This window comes from Alligator sinensis, unplaced genomic scaffold, assembly GCF_000455745.1.
Source record: "Alligator sinensis unplaced genomic scaffold, ASM45574v1 scaffold1273_1, whole genome shotgun sequence".
In the NCBI taxonomy this organism is placed as follows: Eukaryota; Metazoa; Chordata; order Crocodylia; family Alligatoridae; genus Alligator; species Alligator sinensis.
Window position 1 is genome coordinate 363973 of NW_005842653.1, and position 22924 is coordinate 386896.

The window sequence follows — 22924 nt, forward strand, 5'->3', positions numbered from 1 at the left end:
TTTTTTGCCCCCCAGCTCCGATTCCCAAAGGGCCCCTTATTGCTTACCTGCTTATTGCTTACCTGTGCTGTATTGCTGGCCGCCCCATGGATTGCAGGTTCCCGATGTTCTCCTTCTTCAGGCTGGGCTGTCCTTGTGTGTGCCACATGGTTTGGTGGTCCTCGGCTTCCCCCGCCCTCATCTTCCCCTCCCCCCGACGAGCCTAGTTTAAAGCCCGCCGGAGGAGATCTGCCAACCTAGAAGAGAACACATGCTTACCTTTGGGGGACAGGTGAAGCCCATCCCAACTGAGCATGTCCCTCGTTGTGATGTGTGGGTTGTTGTCCAGGAAGACGTTCAAGCTTTTTCTCCCAGAGCAAAAATGGTCACTCTGGGAGAAAAATAACCCAGAAACAGCCAGGGTTAAAAGGTTCCTGGCAGAGTTTCTCCCAGGAGACTTAATGTCTGCATGTTTTCTCGTGGCTTAAGTCCTCCTGGGGTCCAGGATGAGTGGAATGAGGAGAAAGGCTCCTGTATCTTCCTAAGGCCAGGATCACCTGCTTGGAGAAGGTCAAGGGGCAGCTGCTCTCGCCCATCCTGTAGACTGGGAAGGAAGGAGTAACTACCAGCTTCTCCCTGCCTGCTTCTCACACCAGTGTGAGAAGTGGGCAGGGCCTTTGTTGCACTGATCCATCTGCTCAGCTCCTGAGCACAAGCAGCTAAGTGTCCAGCAGTGGCACTGAACCCTGCCTGCTTCCCTGGCCTCTCCCTACTTCATCCCCCCACTGCTTAGCTGAGCAGCTGGGAGAAGGAGGGCAAGGGGAAGCCAGGGTCAAGGAGGCTATCTCTGGCATAATGGGACAAAGACCCTCACCTGCTCCTCACACTGGAGTCCCAAGTGGTATGGAGCATGTGGGGACTTTGCCCCACTGCTGCATTTGCTCTCTTTATGTGTACTAAAAGCTGAGCAGAGGGAGCGCCACTATAATCCCCTGTCTGCTTCTCATGCTAGAGTTCCCAGTTTGAGAAGTGGACAAGGGGGCTTTGCCTTGCGTGGGAATGGGAGGACATTCCTATTGTGGGAGGCCCACAATTTCCTCAGGCTTGGATCACCTGGGAAAGGCTCAAGGAACAGCGAGGGGGCTGTTGTAAGCTGAATGTCTGTATTGCTCCCTCTTCCAGAAACATTGCTAGCAGTGGAAATTTTCTGCCACTAGAAATGAACATTTGTATAAATCCTTAGTTGCGTTTACTAATTTTAAACTTGTTTTCTAGTATTTGTTGCATACAAATATAAGATCTTATCCAAAGCAGGTTCTATTTTTAATAATTTAGCTGTTTAATTAGGGTTTGGGGAAAATGCATGGTGACATTGGTTAAAAGTAGTAAAAAGCATCTTTTGTTACCCAAAATGACAATACCCAATATAGATAAATTTGGATTAGCAAAGTTCTGTTTGGAGCTTGCAAATAATGTTGAGATGAGATGTTATTCTCTATATGGTCACAATATTGATAGCCATAGTGAACTAAAGTAATCTTATGTAATGTATTTCATTACTATGTTATGACAACAGTGGATAAAAATAAACCACACATTCTTATGAATTGTATACTTTGCATCCAGTTTCTTATAGAGTGCAGAATTATTCATAATGCGTTACATTTTGTGCATTCTTCAAACATATTACCTCACTGCTAAAGAATGCCTGAAACAAGTAACATAAATAGCAACTTGTCTATGTTATCCCCTTGCCTGCTGCTATTCTTTGTCTTTCAGTTCTGGCATCTTGTAGTTTGATTCAATTTACAGTGTAATCTTGGGACAATACTGTGTCTGTATTTTTTTTGCTTTGATCTCCCCATTCCCCCCATCCCTATGCTTAGGGTGCCCTAATTTCTAGCTATATTGCTTGAACTAATGAAAGATTCCCTGTAGTGAAAAACATTCCAGACCCGGGATGAATCAGTTGGCTAAGGAAACAGAAGCAAAGCCTTTCTACATCTTTTCCCATCTTCTGTTAATTCCATACCTCCTCCCCATCTCTTTCTACTGCATCCAATCCAGCAAGTCCTCTTTCACTCCATTTCAAGGGCCCATTTTAACAGTATCCAGTGTGTTGATATATTCCCACCAGTCAATCCATTCCCTGTCAGATTCTACTCATCTAGGATTGAGTAAAAACTGGAAATTCAGAGCCAGATTTTCTAGACATAGAGGTAATAGTCTGTGCACAGAAATACATGATCACTTTCGCGCCTGTTTTTTCACAGAAAAAAATGCACGTTCAGGTATGAGGCTTGACTGGAAACACCAACATACATCTTTAGTTCAATATTTATTCAACTTAGATTTTATGTTACTAAAATAAACCGCCTTGTGAGGAGATTACATTTTTAAGAAGACAGGTGCATTTTCTACTTAAGAGCATACCTGTTCATGATTAATCAATTATAATTAACTATATTACATTTATTTATTATATCAATTAAATTATAGTAAAATAAACTATAACTATTATACTATTTATAAAATGTAGTATAGGTAGAAAGTATAGAGTATATAGCATAGGTAGTAAATATAGTATATTTATAAAACTTTTATTAGTAATTAGCTCCTTGAGTTCCATTGCTCTCTCTCTGAGTTCCTTACAGATACTTTGAGTAAAGACTATTTTCCATATGTAAATAGGCAGTTATATGAAAAATTTAAATCCTTGGCTTAAATTTTCCCAGTTCATTTTGTATACAGGGTAACAATATTGCTGACCATTCCAAGTTTTGATAGTACTGTTTTGATATTTGTATAGCACATAAAGATTTTGAGGATGAAAAATGACTTTACAAATTATCTGAATAATTTAAGATGAGACATAAATTGAGTATTGTTTTGCAGCTCTCAGAAACAGAGTTTAGCGCTAACCAGTGATCTAAGTGTTCTTGAAATGACTCGCAAAGAACTTGAAAATCAAATGGGAACTTTGAGGGAACAGCATCAACGGGATGCAGCGAGTCTAAAATCTCTACTCACTGAGGCTGAGAATCAAGCAAAGGATGTACAGAAAGAGGTAAAGTAAAATATTTATTCCTGTTATGATTGGACCTTTTACCTAGCAGTTGCTTTTATGCTATTTAGTTGAAAATCAAATTAAAAAAATAGGAAGCAACTATAATATCAAAACTCCTCAATGTTCATACAAGTGGTTTTATGTTAGTTGTTCATGATTTAAAGTGGGGATTTGCATGCCTAGAATGGAAAGTGTATCTTAAGTTGCATGTGTCTGAAAATATTTTGCATATTTCCTTTTATATGCTATTGAACTACATTAGTGATGCACTGTTTTAAGCTGTGCACTGACGGTCTTGATTTACACAACTATGATTTGAGTAGGAGGTGGTCCATAGTCTTCCTTGCCATAATGTCACAGATTCTCAGTAGACCGTACAAGTATGAATTAACTGCTCTTAGACAGGTTGGCCTTTTACAGTAGATTACACTCACTTTTTCTCAAGATTAGGGATGTGCATCTTTTTCAAAGGTGAGGGCCCTTTATATTTAAATAGGGTCTGTCTTGGATCCTTGGGCTTTGGCAGGCAATTAGCAAGTGCATATGATAGAGCCAGAAATCCTTCAAATGAGATGGTTTGAAGCCCAGGGTCTCAGAAACATATCTAGATAAAAGTTATAACCTCTTACATTTACTTGCCTTATTCTCACAAATGCTGTTAATTTTTGTCCGATCACTGCTATTTTCCATATCTTTCTAGCAATCCCTTTCCTTTCTTTCTCATGAATTCACCACCATGATGTTTTATGCCATTTTCATGTTTCAGAAAAATAATGTAAATTAATCTTGTTAAGATGAAATGTTAAAACCAGTGGATATTGTGTATTCATGAAGGAACTAATCTTTATAGCTCATGTAGTAGGCCTGTGTCAATGGTCAAGTCTTCTCTCATACTTAATGCCCTCTGGTAGGCATCACCACAAAAAACTGAACCTAAGTATATCTTAAATCGGGTAGGCAACCCTCATCAAGGGTGCTAGAGCATGGCATGCAAAGGCATTTTGCTTGGCACATGTGCCTCCGGACAGACGGCGGGGAAAGGGCTGGGGCTGTGCTGTCATCACAAAGATCGGGCCCCTCGTGGCTCCCACGCTCTGCTCCTGCCATGCCAACATCTTACAAGTTAAGCTTGCAGGTGTTTTAGGTATTCTGCTCAAACACATTGCTTACCCCTGCCTTAAATGCTATGGACAAGCTTCTCTTGATGCAGGAATGTAAAATAGTGACCAAAAGTTGTGCCCATATTTGGACCACATAGAAGTTAACAGCCTGATGTTAATAGTGCACAATATTTGAAAATCTGCCAAGAACCCATGTTTATTTTTATAACCTTTTCAATTTTAATCTCAAGTCCAACTTTGTTGTGGGAGGATTTGATTGACCTTCTTACTTGACCTTCAGTTTGTTGCACCCATTTGACTGGTGCAGATATCTGCTTATATAACGATGTAAGAATTAACCAGAAATGAAGTAGGCTTCTCTCTCTCCAGTCCGTGGCTGGCCTGTATGGCACTTTGTGGCTCAATGAGTATTTACTTGGTGGTACTGTATTTACTAAGACCAACGCATCAGCTATTCACAGAATTTCTCTTAGATTTGGAGATTTTTGCCATTAAAGAGTTTTTCTAATGTGGAGTTCTGTGCATTGCCACAGAAGGGATACTTAATAGACTGTACACTTCTGGGCTAATATTAATGCATTGTTGTCCGTCCCGATTATTGATGGACATGGTAATAATGCATTGTGCTTGGTACACTACATACATTGAATATGTTTGGGTACTGTTCTGATGTAGTTGGGAGTCAACATACTGCGCTGACTTTCACCATTCTTCTTGAAAAGGGCATAACACCATTTATCCAAAGTATTATTTTAACCTCTTTGGTAAAAGAATCCACTAACTGTTTATCTCCAGAATACCCCAGGAAATTGAAAGTTGATGATGGAAGTATTGCTTCTTACTGTTAAAACAAAGCAGGTCTGATTTGTTCAGTTCCAGGACAGGAAATTTCCAAGGCAAAAACACCAGAGTCCTATACAAAGCAATTTAAGAAAAGGAGTAAAAAAAATTTTTCTTTTTGAGCGAGTTCTGAACTAAGGCCCATCACATTCATAGGGGCAGAGTATGGTTGGATATTGTTGTCTTTTGAATGAGATTTAAGAGTTCTGAAGTTGTGGTCAGTGAAGGTTGTGTGCCATGGTATTTAGGGTCATTTAGCTTCTACTTCTTGACTGTGTATAATTGTACTCTACTCATTTCTCGTGCAGTTTCCTTTGAAAAATTGTAATTTTTACTTACTTTTCTGATGTGTAGTGCAATGTGCTGCCCACTGTTAGCGGCACCCTTTGATCTAAGAAAGAGGCTACATTCCAGTGATAGGTGAAATATTTTTTGCTTGAAGTACATGTCATTTGTTAAAATCATTGTCATCGTGCAAGATAAAATATTATGTGAATGTAAGACTGCTTTTTTGTCTTACTTCCAGCAGGGTGTCAAAATTCCCTTTATTATCAAAAGGAGGAAGCAAGCATACCACTTCAGCTTGTGGGGATGAAATCCAAGTTAAAAGAAGATTATTTTAGTAAAAAAGAGAACAGAGTGCTTTGGTCTTATTTCTCTTTGGGAAATAGTCTTAACTACTCTTAAACAGGCCTTTCATCTGCTGTCTTTTTAAATACAAATATTAATTCAAGCCAAATTATTTTCAAATTTACTGCTGAAAATGAAAGTATTGTACCCAAAGTTGCTTTAACAGGGCTTATCTTCTCGCATCCAATTTAAACTGGGTCTGTAGATTGTTTTTTCTTTGCCTTTAGTATGAAAAGACACAGGCTGTACTCTCAGAGCTGAAGTTGAAGCTTGAGATGACTGAGCAGGAAAAGCAATCAATCACAGATGAGCTCAAACAGTGTAAAGAAAACCTGAAGCTGCTACAAGAAAAAGGAAACAATGTAAGTCTGTACAAACTGTGTATGGGCCTCTGGTCATGGCACGGTGGTGGCAATTCTCAGTTGAGTGAGAACATCTCTGTTTTATACAATAAAGGCTGGGTTTTCAAGAGTTGTACACAAACTATAGGAGCAAATTGCATGCCTGATGTGGCCATGCGGGTACTGTAAATGCAAATGATCATTTGTTTCTGAATTGGACATTTGCATGTACAGATTTGTAGATTAAGTATGCCATTCCAGTAAGTGTGCATACAGATTAAGTGTGTGGCATCATACAAAGGCTTATAATTGTCCTTTGACTGCTGCCTTTTTGGAAAAATCTGGACTAATTACTAGTGATCCAGAAGCTGGAAAAACATTTCCCTTCATAAAATGATGCAGAAAACATTTTATATGAAAGCCAAGAGATCTGGACCCAAAAAGAACTTTCAAAAATAAAAGGAAGACCCAACTTTCAAAGATAAAAGGAAGACCCAACTTTCCTAAGGATATCCTATCTGGATGGTGATTTTTTAAGCAGATTATGTTCCCTAACTCATGGTCATGCCTCTTAAGGGCACAGGTTCCTGGGGTGCTTGGCCTCTGTTGCACTTATTAAAGAACAAAGTGGAAATGCACTACAGTTTCTACCTCACTGTTTGGAATGCCCTCTTCTAGAGTAACTAATTTGAAAGACTGTCAGCAGGCTTAACCCAGCAGCCAGAGCCGTGATGGTGCTATGATGGCCAAAGTCCTCTAGATGCAACCAAGAGTGGCAGAGCTGCTTTAACTCCACTGTTCTAGGGTTTTTTAAGATGTAGTCGATAAAGAAGGAAAGCGAATGGGAGGCCATATTTAATTTTCCTGCCAGAGGCATAACTGGGCACTTGGGTGTCCTGAGTGGCAGTGGCACACAAGGAAGTATCATGAGCTGTGTTGCTAGCACCAGTGGTTAGGTCAGGCCTGCAGCACCGCTGCTGCTAGTTTTGTGCCCACCCAAGGATCAGTGCCCCCACTTCATTATGCTGTTGCTTCCTGCTGTTGGAAGTGTGACTGGTAATAGTCTTCTCTCACCATCTGCTTCTTGCTTGGGACCTTTCGCTAAACTCCTGCTAGAGTGTGAACAAACAGAAAGAAACCGCCTGCTATTTCAGAATGTTTTGAGTGGATGGATTGTGAGTAGTAGGCTCCTTGCCTTTGTCTTGTTAGGAACCTGGTCTTTCAAAGGCAAACTGAATAATCAAAAGGGGGACAATGGGGTAGAAGAGCTATGCAGGGAAATAGGAAAAGTGATGGAAAGAGGAAGATTTTCAGGGAGAGAAGGAGGTGTATTTATAAAAATAGGGGGATTCTTATGGGGGAAAAGAGGGACTGAAGTTATATATAACCAAGTAAGGAGCCATAACACTAGCTGAAAACCACTTCTAGGGAGGACTGGAAGAACTAGTTGCAGTACGAGCAGCACTACTGTTTGGGCTATGGCCTCACTGAAGAAGCTTCTATTTGACACACTCACAAGGTGACTTAACTAAATTTTAGGATTTTTTTTTTTTTTTTTTATGCTTGTGGATTGTCAAAAAACATCTCACTTGGTACCTTCTGCACCTGGCATCAGCCCCAGGGGCTGGAAGCTTTTACAGGTGCTGGTGATCACTTGGTGTCTTGAGTCACTCTTTTCTACCTCACTTTTGAGGAATGAAGGCCAAGATATTCCAAAGGAAGGTTCGCAACTGTAGAACTTACTCCCTTTTGGGCATATCAACACCTGAGTTTATGGGCATATTTTTAGTCAAGTATTTGCCTGTTTATCAACAGAAAGGAGACTTTCATTATATGATGATGCTTGATAAGGGAGTATAATTTATCATCTTTTTGGGCAATTGCATTAAATATGGTATTTGGTTATAAATTGTCATGCACCTAGATGCCACAGGCATATATACATACATATAATGAATAAAATAAATGCCATATAACCTTCTGTGTACTATAAATGCTAGAGCAGAGAATTTTTTTTTTACTCCAGTTGGAATAATTTTAGATGCCCACAAGTTCCTTTGTGTTTGGTGTTTTATAATTATGCATCACCTTTTTCCTCCTGGATGGGTGAAGCATGAATGTAAAAAAAGTTAGGTCATGTTCTGAAAGCATAGCACTATGGTGTGCTACATGTGTTTGCATGTTTGTAGTTACTGATTAGATTTGACTGGATGGATTTGTTTGTGAATGGTTTTAGAACATTTAGCTGCTTTTGATTCACTTAATATCAACTTTTTTTGAATACTGCATTGATTATTTCTAACAACACGCTTCTTTGATTTGCGACAGCAACTGCAAGACAATGATGCTGCATGAACATGAATTTATGATAGTTTCATATAATTTAAATAAAGGATATTTGCCTTGGTTAAAACAAATGTCAGCTAACATGAGATCGACGCTTGTATTGTCCAGGGTAGAACACCTACATTTTATGTTTATTGGGCCAAATTTGTTGTTTTACTATGAAATGACTGTCTTGTATTTCAAAAAATTCCCTGTAAATTTTATTGCAGAAAATCCTCAAACATGAGTTAAATATAAATTCATGTTTAGCTCTGTGAAAAATCAACATGGCTTCAACCCCAAAATCAAAAAATAAAACACAACCAAAACCCTCCAAAAAAAGACATCTATCATGATCTGAAGGGGGTGGGAGGGAAGTGGAGGGGGGGGATGTTTGTGTGTGTCTGTATTAACAGAGACACAGAGAAAACGGGTGTCTTTCAAGGCTAGTTTAAGAAAAAAAATCACTATACAATTATCATGACTCTGACAGTCATCTCTTTGAAACATTATTAAATTTATAATACTATGGATAATCCTTATCCAGTCCAAGCCTGAAGCATTACAGCCTTAAAACTAAGGGTGTTTTTACATATGCTCCAGGGGCAGGGGTGGGGGTGCTTTAATTAGAGCAGCTCAGAGATGCTCTAATTGAAGTGCCCAGAGCATCAAACAAGCTTTAGTTAAAGTGCCCCGCCACCATTTTGAAGCATGGGGATGCTGATACATGGGGCGTGGAAGCTGCTGTAGTGCACTGATTAGCACACTCCAGCAGACTCGATTAGTGTAGTAATTATAATTACAGCACATCGGAGCAGCCTCCCCACATGTCTACAAGCACCCTAACTAAACAAGTTTGAGTGCAGTGAAAACAAGGTCACAAAGTAAATGAGTTATGGTATCTTGATGGCCTGAAATCTGGAAAGTAAAACGCATTACTGTAGCCCAGGAGAACATGATTTAAATCCAGGTTGGGGTTCTCACAGGTAGGGATATTCACATTTAGGATTCCCAGCTGGCCTGTGCTCCATCACTTGGAGGACTTCATTGCTAATGTTGAGCAATATTGCAATGTCATGTCTTGACTACATGGCTTGCTGGGGTGATTCTGTCATAACTGATTCATTGGAGAAGAAAAAGTAATTTTTCTTGGGATTATGGGTCTTGAAATTGTGAGAAAATGAAGAAAAGATGAAAAATCTGTTATGCTGCTTGGACCTTCCAAATATGCTGATTCCAGTGTGTAGGGATGCCCGGATGAGGTGACTCAGTATAAAGGAAAACTCATGCTGCATCTTGCACCATTGAAATAAGGGAAAAAAAACCCCAAAACACTAATGTGATGAAGACCTGCAATCAGTGTAAATATAAGCCTCAATTTTGACCTGAAATTCTAAATTCCAAGTGGCAACAAAGGCTTCTTTAGAACATTTTTCTTCTTACTTCACTGTATTTTTAAATATCCATGTTCATTTGAGTAGAGTGGTGTACTAACTTTGTATACCAAATTAGATCGTGCTGTATCGTGGTAGATGTCTTTAATTCATTTCAATTAAAAAAAAAACCTCACTCTGTGACTTATTTCCCCCTATCTAAATCATCTTTACCTGATTGATTTTATAGCACAAAATGATTTTTAATATCCCTTCCCTTCTTTAGCCTTCCATATTACAACCCGTCCCAGCCGTATTCATCGGCCTAATCCTGGCTTTCCTGTATTGGTGTTACGGCCCATTGTGGTAGAGAAAGGTACAAGCACTACTGTTCAGTTAATGTATGTTTGTCCCTCTCACCTGTTTGTGCCATTTCTGTAAAATATGCATGGTGAAGTGCTCACAGGATTTACCTGAAGCAAACCCTTCATTTACTATACCATACTTATGGTACTGACAAGCTGAGCAACTACTAATCATTTAATGTTTGTGTGGTTTCTTGTTGATAATTCTAACAATGAATTAATTTCAACCCTAACCAGTTTTGAATGTACCTCTTTTCACTTGGTCTTGTTTGTCTTTAGCAAAATGGGGTAAATTCTTATAAAATGTTGCAATGTCAGGACCTGAAAACCCCCCCCAAAAACTGATTGCTGAATCACATGTGAAAAATGAAGAGTTTGCCTCTTTAAATAGCAATTTGGTCCCTTTTTTCTTACTTTTTGGATTTAGAAATTCCTTTCTGACTTTAAACACTTCTTCACTTTCTCACTATTGCTGTGAAGAAGATGGAAAAAGGACAAGATGGGAATGACAAATAGGTGGTGGGTTTGTATTCTTAATTCTCACCTTGCACTACATCCCCAGTGTCTCTTAGTATGTCTTCTGTAAAACGTTGTCCTCAATCTAAGATACCATTCAAACCCATTGAAAATTATTTTGATAAGTTCCACTAAACTTATGTCACAGATCCAGCTTAAAAACACAAAAGCAAAGAAGTTTAAAATGTCATCATTTTGTCTAGCAGTTCTTTGGCACAAGCTATATTGTGAGCATATTCAGCCCTCTGTTGTTTAAGAGATGTTCTCTTTGGGGTGTGTTGTAATGCACTTGGAAATACAGCACTAACAAAGAATCTCTTGCTGATGTTCCATCATGAAGACTTGTCTATTGGAATACCTTGTGCTAGAAAACAGAGTTTAACCCCTTGGTGCCAAGAGTCAAGATTTCCCAACAGTTAAGGGCTCATGGGAAGTATATTAGTGATACTTACCAACAGGTGCTCAGGACTTAAGGAACCAAGGGGTTAACTGACTAGTGTGAACTAGAACAAATATGACATTGATTTTTTCTTTCTCTCCACACAGAGACAATGGCCTTGGATGCCTGTGCTGGCAGCTTTGGTTGCTGTAACAGCCGTGGTGCTGTACCCAGGCCTAACCAGAGCTTCTCCATGAGAACTGTTGTTGAATCCATACACCGTCCTCCCTTTTAGAAGCTGGCATCACTCACATACTGGGGGAAAACAGATTAATTCTCTTCCTTTTTACCTCTTAATACAATGCAGCTCTGCGTGAGAACAGCAGTAGGGTCATTTGCTTTAAACTGTATAAAATGTATCTGTCTATAAAGAGGGAATAAAATTGTGACTTCATTCTACTGTGAGCAATACTTTTGCTTACAATTTCATGTAATTTTTAAATTGGTATGTTGGGATTCTAAATACTATAATGGTGGCCTAAAATAGGCTTCTTGGTACCAAATTATTTATAATGGTTAGGTTTGTGGATATTTTGCTTTAGAATCTGATTGCCAGGTTTAAAAGATAAACTTGCTTTTCTGATTTGGATACCCATGCCAAATAACCGTGTAGCTACTTGGAACACATGTGGTGTGCTCAGTGCCTTTCAGTTTGGGTTTTTTTTTTTTTACATTAATATATACCATTTGACTTGCTGTCAGTCACTGAGCTATTGGGAACAAGATAATGTCTCTTTCCAGGCCTTTTGAAGGAAGCAAATAATTTTCTTTGGTGAGGATTTTGTTTTATTAATGATTTTGGGGAATAAATACAGTTCATGTCCAGCCTTAAAGAGATAAGATAGAGAAGACATTGATGGCAAACACCAGCCTAGAATATTTTGTGTGTGCGTGTGTGAGTGCAAGCATGTGTGTGTTCTTGAGTGAACTAAAAGGTATTTCTGGGAGCAAATACTTGGTCATTTGATGGACATAGTGCAGTGATTCAACTATGTTAACTTTAGTTTGAATGTAATTTATTAAATTTCATATATTTAAAGAGACATTCTTTAAATGTATGAGTACTTTCTCACATATCACATTTTATCCATTTATTTTTTTCAATCATTTAATACTTTCAAAATTGAGCTGGAGAAGTAATATTTGTCTCTTTAGATAAGCTTTTATTGACATAACTTCATTAAGAAAACTGCAAGAGTGCATATATGATTAACTGAGAAAAAAGATTCCATGGTGGACAAAGTAATTGCAAAGCTGGAATCAGTTAACTGGTCAAGTGTGCATCAGTTGATGAGATTAGTTTAATTTTGGTAATTAGAAGCTTTGCATCAACATGGCCTTAAAGTACAATACACAGTGGTCCCCATTAAAATGTGTATTTTCCTAGTCTAAGAGTTAACTGTTGTTAATTGTTGACTTTAATGAGAACCACTGTAACTGAGCACTGAATTTAAATGTTGGCTACAAGTTGTCTTGCGCAACTCAACAGCTCTAACAAAAATGTTTATTAAGGACTTGTACAGTATGCTAAAATGGATTGCAAAGGAAAATGGTTTGGTTAAGGGAAACTTCAAAATAGGAAGATTATCTCAAAGATTTATTTGGCTTTAAAAGATTAATGGCAATCAACAGATCTAGTTAAATATTTAAATAGAAATTTAGTATATAATTTGCCTTTGTGAGGTTTTGAGGGTCATTGTCTGTCCTTTTAATTAAAGGTCCTATCTTAAGCTACTTGGGATTTGCTAATGGGAGGATCATTAGATTTTTGGAAAAAATAGTCCACAAGTGACTCTTAGAAAGTGTTATTATCATCTAGTTTGTTTCTTTCATCATTTTCAGTTGCAGGAAGCCACCTCACCACAAAACACTTGTTTGCCAGTGGTACTCAGTACCTCTTGTATATAGGTTATTGCAAATATTGTTCTGAAATGCTTAACTTCAGAATTACATTTTTTAAAGTAAATAATTGTTTTAAATCTATTTTGTAAAGATATAAAAAGTACAATAGAATTTCTGGAGTACAGATTAAACTATTTGCACTAACACATGTGATGTGCATGATTTAATAAAATAACTTTACTCTCCCTGTGCATGTTTGAGTTGAATCTCATTTGAAAACAATAGATTTGTGCTAAATTCATTGCGTATTAGGCATTGCTACAATTATTAGGCACAACATACACAGCATGTTTGGTAGGACTGAGAATCAAGAGATTTCACATTGCATCTCACATATGCGTTGTTTAGATCTGAATGTCTTGTACACCACACTTGTCTAGTTCACGTCTAGTTCTCACATCTAGTTTTAAGGGAAAAAGAAAGGTGTGACACAGGTCTTGGTGGGGGTTACTGCCATAGAAAAATCAGGGGGGAGGGATTTTTTGGAAGGTGGAACTTTGTGAGAGCCTGTGGTAAGGGTGGAAAGCCAGGGTAGGGTGGTCAGGGAAAATCTGAGCTAGCTGGGGAGGGAGTTATTGAAGGCATGAGGAGCTTAAGGTAGTCTCTGTACTTTGCCTTCTCTCTTCCTTAGGCTTTTTCATTTCTACTTTTCCCATTTCAACCCTTGTTTCTTTGCCCCCAGCCTTCATTCACTTGCATCTTTCCATCGCCCATTCTTAATGCGTTTCCACGCAACTCTCATGTCAGTAGGGGGAGCAGAAGGGAGGTGTATCATAACGGGACTGGATATCTGAAACACCAGTTGCTTCTAGTAGCTAGAAAGAACTGTAGTCAATCCCTTTCACACTCTTGCAATTCAGCTGTAGGTCTTGCATGACAGGGCTACCAAATATGCCACAAAAGCTGCCTGACACTTGGCAACTTCATTTTACTGTGCCATAGATCTTATTTATAAGTGACCTTTTGACTTGTTTTTCAGTAGTCGTCATAACACCAAACAGCTAAAATAAATCCAGTATGTCTGTATTCAAGGAAGAAAACAGGTTCTCAGTTTGTTGGAACTCCATGCATGTGTGCATATTTGTATTCAGATCATGAACACAGGCATAAATAAGTAATCCACTTTTGCATGGATTTGTGCATTTGCATCTGCATATAGAGTTACTGTATTTCCTCACCACAGTGGTATTGCTGAGATCTTCTGAGGTTTGCATGTTTAAAAGTTTATCAGGGATGAGTTAATATGTGAAGTGCACTCACTTTCTTAGGGTGATCCCTGAGAGATGATTGGGTACTGTTGGGAAGTTTCCAGTCATGAGCACTTTTATATTGAAGGGAACACAATTAAAAAAGCTTCCTAACATAAAACACCCTCCACCCAGAAACCTGTTTTACAGCTGAATGTTGTTACTTATGCTTGTGCTATATATCTTTGCTCACTTACACACACACTTATCCTTTTGGAGTTACACAGTTTAATAATAGCCAACTAATTAGCTTGGACTAAGGGGTTATGACAGCCCCAGAGGAGAGCTTTTCACAATCCTTCATGAGCCTGGATGCTTGCTGCAAAATGATGAGTTCTCTCAACTTGCATTGAAGTTGATGACGTTAGAAAGGCCCTCAACAGCTTGCAGGGTGGATTCCAGCAACCTTTTTCATCAGTGACATGGGGCTGCTAGGAAGAGTTACACTAATAAAACATTTCCTGTCTGAATAAATTAGAACTGCTCTATGTTCTAACACAGGGGCGGGCAGAGGGCCACTTACTGAGTTTTGGCAAGCCATCGAGGGCCGCATGACAGGCAGCCCAGGGCACATAAATATTTTCTAAATTTTTTAGGGTCCCTGCAGGCCGGATAGAATGGCCTGGTGGACCACATCCGGCCCCCAGGCCACATTTTGCCCACCCCTGTTCTAACACTTAACTTTGTCCTTCAGTCCCTACTGATGAAAAGTGTTTGTTTAAGGGGGAGTTCTACTAGCATGAGAATTATACTGTCAGGCCTCTTACTCCTTTGAATTATGAATAGAATAAATTAAAAGAAAAATGATGGACTTTTTACACGTTCCATCTGTTTGAATTATATTAAATATAACCTCTCTTCTGTAGCATGGTTGAAATTCTTCTTGCTATCAAATCAATGACCTGAGCCATCTGTTCCTGGGGTTTCTTTTGTTTTTGTTAAATGAGCACAGAGTTATGGACATGCAGAGTATATTTTGCACAGAATTATTTCATGAAGGAAACGAGCAGCCTGTCAAAAATGATTCAGTATCAGATAAAGTGCTATATGATGGCTGGAGTAAATGTAATTAACCTTCTGAGAGTGAATTTCTGAGCACTAAATTTATTTTCTCACCTTTAACCAAATCCTGTAGAAATGCTGTCACAGTTTTAACTGATTTGTCACTGACCATCATCTGTCCTGCTGGCCTCCCTCTATAGAACTGTATTGCTTAAGACAGTAGCTTCTTTAGTTTGGGACCTTCCCCCCACACCGCCCTCCGACCAAGCCATCAGACCGTGCTGAAACACCAGGTTGCCGGAGTCACTGTTGACAAGTTGTCAAAGGTTGGAGTCTCTAAGAGTGGGTGTGTTACCTTCTTTTTTGTATGATATTATCCGTTTTTCTAGTTTCCTCCTCCTTTTAGTCAGCATGGCGTTGCTTCTGCTACTGCAAGTGCTGTATCTTAGATCTGATCCCAAGCTATGGTGGAAACTAATTTATTGTCAGTGATGCCTCTTACCTAAATAAGTATTGCCCTGATGCCAAAAGGATTTAGAGCCTTCTATGAGAGATGTACGGCAGTAATAATACAGTGCTGTCTTCAATTCCTTCATTAGCATTTAGTTAACAAAATGGCCATTGATGCTTGCTTAGAACCCTGCAGTCCATCCTGCCTGTTCAGTGTATGTAGGGGAGAAGATGAAATATATTGGCCAATTCTGTAGTTCACAGTTGTTTTGATTTCCACCCCACCTTTATCAGTTCCCCCCCTTATTGTTCTGTTTAACTTTTCAGCAATTCCCCCAGATTGGTGGAGTGTAGGTCAGTGTTGCCTTGACTTCTAACAGAGTGCATCATATTTAAGTGAGAAAGGAGCGTTGTTGGCTTTAGTTAGCTAACATAAAGTGCAATCCTAGTGAAGACAATGAAACTTGTAGTTTTTCACAAACTAGTGAGGAGGTAGAGTTAAGGATATAGTAATTTAGGGTTTATCTTGACCTTGCTAATGTGTGGGGGAAACTACAAATTGTCTCATCTTCCCTGGGATTTTACCCTGTGTTATTTCAGTCAGATTAGTTAATGACAATTAACTCGTTAATACTCAGAGACTGCTACCTGGAGAGAGAGATTTGCAGGTTGTTTTAGAAACAGTGGAGGAGAGAATAGACATTAACAAGCAAAATAAAACTGGACCAACCTGGGGTAGGCAACCTTTCCTAGCTGCAGGTCAGAATGACCCACCCCAAGTTAGAGGTGGGTGGATGGGTGTTAGGACCTGGCGCTTGTTCCCACAGCAACACAGGGAGAACCTGTGTAGCTGAAACCCCCTGCTGCTGAATGCTGCCAAGCCCCTACATCCATGGGCCTGATCTAATGGTTGGATCTGGCCTCTGGGCCAGAGGTTGCTAACGCTGATCTCAGCTGAAATTATTTCATGGATTATTGTAGAGCCTCCTGTATAACAGAAACCATAATGCATTACAAAGTAATTTCTACTTTGAGCCTATGATCTCCAGATGAGTTGCAACATTATTTTAGGAAGAGATCTAGTCTTGATTTAAAGTGAAGGGAAATTTATCACGCTTCTGCAAAAATTGCTGCAACAAGTCTTTAACTTTGATATTAAAAATTGAGCCTGTTTCTAATTTGAATTTGTCAAGCTTTCATTTCCCATCACTCTTGCTGCACCTTTTCCCCTAGATTCAAGTTGTTTACTAATGCAAATGTCTTCCCTATTCACATATGTTTAGACCATAATTGAGTCACCTTTTAACTTACTTTTAGATAAGCTAAATGACCAAGGCAGAGTTTCCATGCCTCTAATTGTTCTTGTGTCTTTTTTAAAAACTTTTTCTAATTTTTCACTATCCCTTTTGAAGTGTGAATGCCAGAACTGGATCTGCTGTTCCATAGTTTTTTCACTAATGCTATATACAGGGATAGTGACATTTTTGTACTCATACTTGATATTTATCTGCGTTCTTGTCCAAGGATCATGTTGGCTTTCTTAGCTACTATATCGCACTGAGAGTTCTGGTTATTTACCATTGCCCCTAAGTTACTTAGAAGAGCGCCACTGCATTTCGGGATACTATCTCTAGTCCTGCAAACAAGACCTATATTCTCCACTCCTGGATATATAATCTTTCATTTGATAGTATTGTTGCTCAAACGAGCCTGCCCCATCAAGTGACCAAGGTCAGCCTGAGCAACTGACTTGCCCTGTCATTTGTCGGACCACCAATTCTTGTTTCACTTGCAAATGTTACCAGTAATGCATATGTCATTTCCTCAGTGTTACTAATAAAAATGTTGCAGAGCACTGGATCAAGAACAGATCCCCACAGGACCCTACTAGTAACACCCGCATCACAGTTACAGTTTGCAGTCTGACATTTCACCAGTTCTTATCAATTTCATATCAGCTTTAATTGACCCCCCTCCCCCCAGTATTGGTACAGCATTTGTGTTTTTCCCCTGTCTTTTGGACATTCCCTAGTGTTCCAAGATCTGTTTTAAAAAATCATCTTGAATAGTTCTGAGGTCCTTTGCCAATCCTTTTAATATTATTATGTGTAAGTTTTCTGGTCCTGCAGATTTAAAATGTTTAAATTTTAATAGTTGCTAATGCAATAGCTCCCAAGTTACTAATGGAATAGAAAATATTTCCTCATCACTTAAGGATATGAATACAGCATCCTGCTTCTTGCCAAATAGAGACCAGGAAGTTATTGAATATTTCTGCCTTTTTTGCAGCATGATCAACATTTTTCTACTTTTATCTATAATTGGACTCTTGTATTACTAATTTTTCATTTTGTCCCTCATGCATTTAAAGCAGAGCTGTCCAACTTCTGAGTGGCTGTGGGGGGCAGGCTTCCTGGCCCCACACACTGTAGACCACACACCCTCTATATTGCATGCTGTGCCACGTTGTACACGCCCACCTCCCACACTGTGGGCACCCCCCTGTGGCCCCATACATGCTATGTCATGTCACATGGGTCCCCCTGTGTCACACTGCCTCACAGGTACTCCAATGTACCATGCCGTCACCCTGTGCAGCCCCACATGGGCTCTGGGTCCCCCCAGGCCACCCAGCCACAGGTCCTCTAGGGGTGGGATCAGGCAGCAGAAGCTGGAGAATGGAAGGGGAGCCTGGAGAGTCCGGTGGCAGCAGTTGCTGGAGCAGTGGAGAGAGCAACTCTTGGATCAGGAGCCAGGGGCTGCAAGTTATCCCTTTGGGGGTGCCTGTGGGCTGCTAGTTAGACAGGCCTGTTTGAAAGCATTTAAAGAATTCCATTTTTATTATTCTCTTCTCTTTGCTATGGATTTTTCACAGTTTCCATTTATTTAAACTTGTTATGTGTTCTTAATTGCTACTTTCACTTCTCGTCTTGACCAGGAACATTGATAACCAAAGACGCCACCTGATGTGATTGCACAATTATGTGGGGTTAGTATCTAATAAAGCGTTCTTAAACAGTTCCCAACTGCTGTTCGCATTGTTATGTTAAAACACTTCACACTTGGTTTGGTCCTGGGTTACTTTCAGTTTGGTGTGTGAGAGAGAGAGATGCGTAAAAATAACAGATTGGAATTGTTGTGTGAAACAAATGTATAGTCATGATCACTTGCACTTAGGCAACCATCAATTTTTAGTTCAGTAATCAGTTCATCCTTTTCTGTCAGAATGAGATCCAACATAGTATTACTCTGCATTGGCTGCAGTACCTGCATGTTGTTTCTCAGCAATTTCACACGTTTTACTCCTGCATGGAACAATTCCAGTTGGAACGTTTATTTGTAACATTTGTCAATGGATTAAATTGCACTAACATTTGTTAGTAGCTATTTGGAGCCTCTAAATAATGTGCAAGAACTTTGATTGCTAATTAGTAGCAGGAGATAATTTGGCAGTTATAAAAACCAATTAAAATGTACTCTTTTTAGATTTTATTGTATTATTACTATGCTTTATATCATGACCTGAGATTTGTACAATTAAAGTCCCATTAACCTGACTTCTTAATTGTATGATGACCCTCTCTCCAGCATTCACAGCATTAGGACAGTACTTCATACGTTGGGTGAAAGGCCTTATCCAGCTGGGATGTAAGTACTTAGTACAATGGTGTTAGCATGACCTGCCCTTGAGCAGAATGCCACAAGATCATGTGTGCCTGCAATCTTTCACAGCTTATGTAAAAAGTTAGCGCACTAACCAGTCCTGTGCCATTTTGGAGCATTGATTCATAATTGTAAGGAGCTGGAAGGGACTTTGCAAGATCATTGGGCCCAGCTCCCTGCACCAGGCAGGAAAGACAGCTGGGGTCAGGTCCCCCCAGCAAGGTGACCGTCCAGTCTCCGAAGATTTCCAGGGTCGGTGATTGCACCACCTCTGGCGGGAGCCTGTTCCACGGTCTGGGCAACCTGACTGTGAAGAAGTTTTTCCTAGTGTTAAGCTTAAAATGGTCTTCCAGGAGTTTGTGGCCATTACTCCTGGTTTTCCCCATGGGTGCCCTGGTGAACAGCTGTTCACCGAGCCCTTGGTGTACTCCCCTGATATAGCAGTAAGCTGCTACCAAGCCCTCTCTCAGCCTTCTCTTTTTTAGGCTGAAGAGAGCCAGGTCCCTCAGCCTTTCCTCATATGGCTTGCCTTGGAAGTCTCTCATCATATGGGTGGCTCTTCTCTGGACTATCTCAAGCTTTTCCAGGTCCTTGTTGAAGTGCAGTGTCCAGAACTGGACGCAGTACTCCAGCTGCGGTCTCACCAGAGCTGAGTAAAGTGGAAGAATCACTTTTCTGGTTTTGCTTGAGATGCATCGGTTGATGCATGCCAGAGTATTGTTTGCCCTGCTGGCTACAGCATCGCACCGACAGCTAATGTTCATACTATGGTTTTTTATTACCCCTAGGTCCCCTTCAGTCGTGCTAGTCAGTTTGGCGCCACCAAGCCTGTAAGTATGTTGTTCATCCCCAGATGGAGCACTTTACACTTCTCAATGTTGAACTTCATCTGGTTCAGTACCGACTCAGAAGAGTTGACATCTACTAACTTGCCAACATCACTTTCTGCTGTGTCAAGGTTATTTGTGGATGGCCTCTTACGTGATATAGCTAGTTCCTATGCTTTTGTGGTTCTTTAGGGGCATAGTCTGAGAGAGCATGGTTTGTTTCTGCCCTGTGGCAAGGTTGGCTATATGAATGTACCAGTGGAGCCTCAGCTGCCTGGTCTCATTTCTTTTTTTCCATTAAAAAGGAAAAGGTTCAGTAGCATGAACCATGTTAAAACACTTCTGTGAACTCATGGTTTTGACAGGTCTGTTTACTTTAAATTGTATGCGTATAGTTTGCTGCTTGTAACATGTCTAATACCCTTCCCTCCCTTCCTTTCTCCTTTCTTATCCCCTTCTGCCAAGCCCTGGTGCAAAAAATATCTTTCATGGCATGGAAGCAAAAAATCAATCAAGTAATTGCAGGGCTGATTCTGTAACATTAGGTAATGCGGTGGGGTGGAAGTGTCATGCAGCTAGCGAGTCGGTAATGATTCTGCATCAGCTGGTATTATTGCCAAGTTAGTTGTGCAGTTTACTGACTGACGATTGTTTCCTTAGCCTGTATGTAGCCATTTTAATTGACTGGCATTATTTCTCAGGTTGAGTACTTGTACAGCTGCAATCTAAGCATAACTGGGGACTGACCTAGGGATTTTTCCCTTGAAATTCTTTTCCATACATGTGGGAATTGCAAATGGCACCTAAAAGGGAAGCTGACCCTTGGCAGTTTCCAAATTATTCCTTTGGGCATTGTAGATTTGCCTGGGTGGGATATTTAGTTTGTGAGGTTTTAATGCTTTTAAGTCAGACTTTGTAACAAAGATCTTTCCTCTGCAGATTTCCTTTCCTTGCCATTTTTGTGGAAAAATTATTCCTCATAATATACAATGGAAGTTTTTTGATCACATCCTTACTATTTTACTAAGAGAGTTTTAGAAGATACTAATGAGGAGATGCTGACTTAAGTACTATTTCAAACCTAGAGAATGGTGATTATAAATAAGGGTTGTTACCATTTGATGCCTACCCCTGGGTTATTATAAAATAAAATGGTCTTATTTGGATTACATTTGCCTTACTAACAGCACTGACAGAAAAACTAGTAATCGGGAAAGGTGGTCTGGTAGGGAATGCAACTGAGATTTGTTCTGGTTCATTGATTCACTTCTAACAAATGCATGGAGTCTTGCATCTCCTAGGAATATGTGGTTTTTAGCCTCATTACCACTCTTAACAAAGGGAGTGGGCAGATCTTTGTTTTTTTACAATTTGCATCAGGATAGGAGATGGGACTACAGTGCTAAAGATACGTCTGGTCATCTATACACAAACAGACCAATAGTGTGTGGTTAACTTAGTTTCTTTAAAGTTAGCTGTTTCAGTTCCCCACAAATAAACTGTACTAGGTGAAGATTATTTATCATGGTGAGTTTTGTTTTTTTAAATTTAGACAGATGATATATTAGAAAGATGCTGCCACTCTGTGTGTTTGAACAAATTCCCAACCTGTAAATATGAGTAGACCATTCTGGGTTGGTGACCTGCTCCTCTCCTTCAGTGCAGCAGCTCTTTCATTCTGCCAAGTGCAGGCTCTCCTTGGAGTAAGGATAGTAAATCTCTAGTCCTTTTTGTTTAGTATTTTTAAGGTTTTCTTCGCAAATAAAACAGATGTGGGGATCCCTTCCTCCATGTGCTGAACCTGAAACCTGAGCTTGTCAGAGCAGTTGCCCCCATACTCTCAGTGAGCGACAGTGTAGGTGCCCGGTGGTAGTTTATGTATTTTGCCAGCAGTGCAGTCATTTAGGACAGGATCTTAATAAAGCTATTGTGAATGGCATCTAATTTTGGTGTCTTGAGTATGGATGATGTTTGAGAAGGATCCCCGCCTATCCGCTGCCAACGGAGCCAAAAACACAGAGGAAAGAGCCCTACTAAGAGGCTGCCAATCCCCTCACCACTGGCCGCTTTAATACTGAAACCAGCCAGTCCTGGTCCTGGGAGAGCAGTGTGGGATAAGGTCTGCTCCGCAGGGTGTGGGACCAGGCAACCCATGTGGTTATAGGCTCTGGAGGCTTTCCACAGCCTGAGGCAGATGTGGTGGCATTAATTAGACTCTGCTCTCATTTTCAGGCTTTTCTTTGCAATCAGTGGGGCTAGAATTTGTAAAAATGCAAATCCCAAGTTTCTGCTGCTCTCAGAAAGCTGCTCAGGGGCTTCTTCGATGCTTTCCTGAAGTGTAGGGAGGGCCTGTACCTGGTCTGCCCCAGCATGGTCTGAACTCTGCCGAGAGGGAGCCTAAGCTGAGGACCCGAGCGATCAAATGCTGAACTCCTGCATGTTCTGGAGAGTGTCTTGTTTTCGTATCTCAGGTCCTGGACTTTGACTTGTGGGTAGAGCACAGGAAAGTAATGGCTCTTCTTTCCACTTGAGCCCTGGCTCTAAGTGCATTAATTAGGTAAGTGATTTACCAACCCATTTGCACTCAAAGGATGTGTGTTCAGTTGCCCAATTTTAAAAAATGTGCATTTTCCTGACAGTGTGTTTTATTCAAATCCATTCTATGGCACTAACAGCCTGGTGCCAGTGCCCTTCATACATATGAATTTATAGGGAAACTAATTACATAATATCCCACAGTGGCAGAAGGAAATTGTGTTTGAAACAAATTATCATTTGAATTTTTCAAGTAACAATTGAAGCTAGTCATGTTCTTAAAATTCAGGATGTCAGAAGGA

At 40.0% G+C, this 22924-nt stretch overlaps 1 protein-coding gene across 11 annotated transcripts in view; it reads left to right on the forward strand.

Moving 5' to 3' along the window:
• SLMAP (sarcolemma associated protein) overlaps positions 1-18618 on the forward strand; it is a 169933-nt gene extending 151315 nt beyond the window's left edge. For 9 of the 11 annotated variants that reach the window (XM_014524722.2, XM_014524727.2, XM_025215584.1 and 6 more), the window contains 3 exons: positions 2875-3046; positions 5865-5999; positions 11104-18618. In XM_014524722.2, coding sequence (XP_014380208.1) covers positions 2875-3046; positions 5865-5999; positions 11104-11193 — 397 coding nt within the window. In that variant the 3' untranslated portion in view covers positions 11194-18618. Of the gene's footprint in view, positions 1-2874; positions 3047-5864; positions 6000-9962; positions 10053-11103 lie in introns of all 11 variants that reach the window. The other 2 variants (XM_006033679.3, XM_006033683.3) reach the window with 1 other exon arrangement.
• The last annotated feature ends 4306 nt before the right edge of the window (positions 18619-22924 follow it).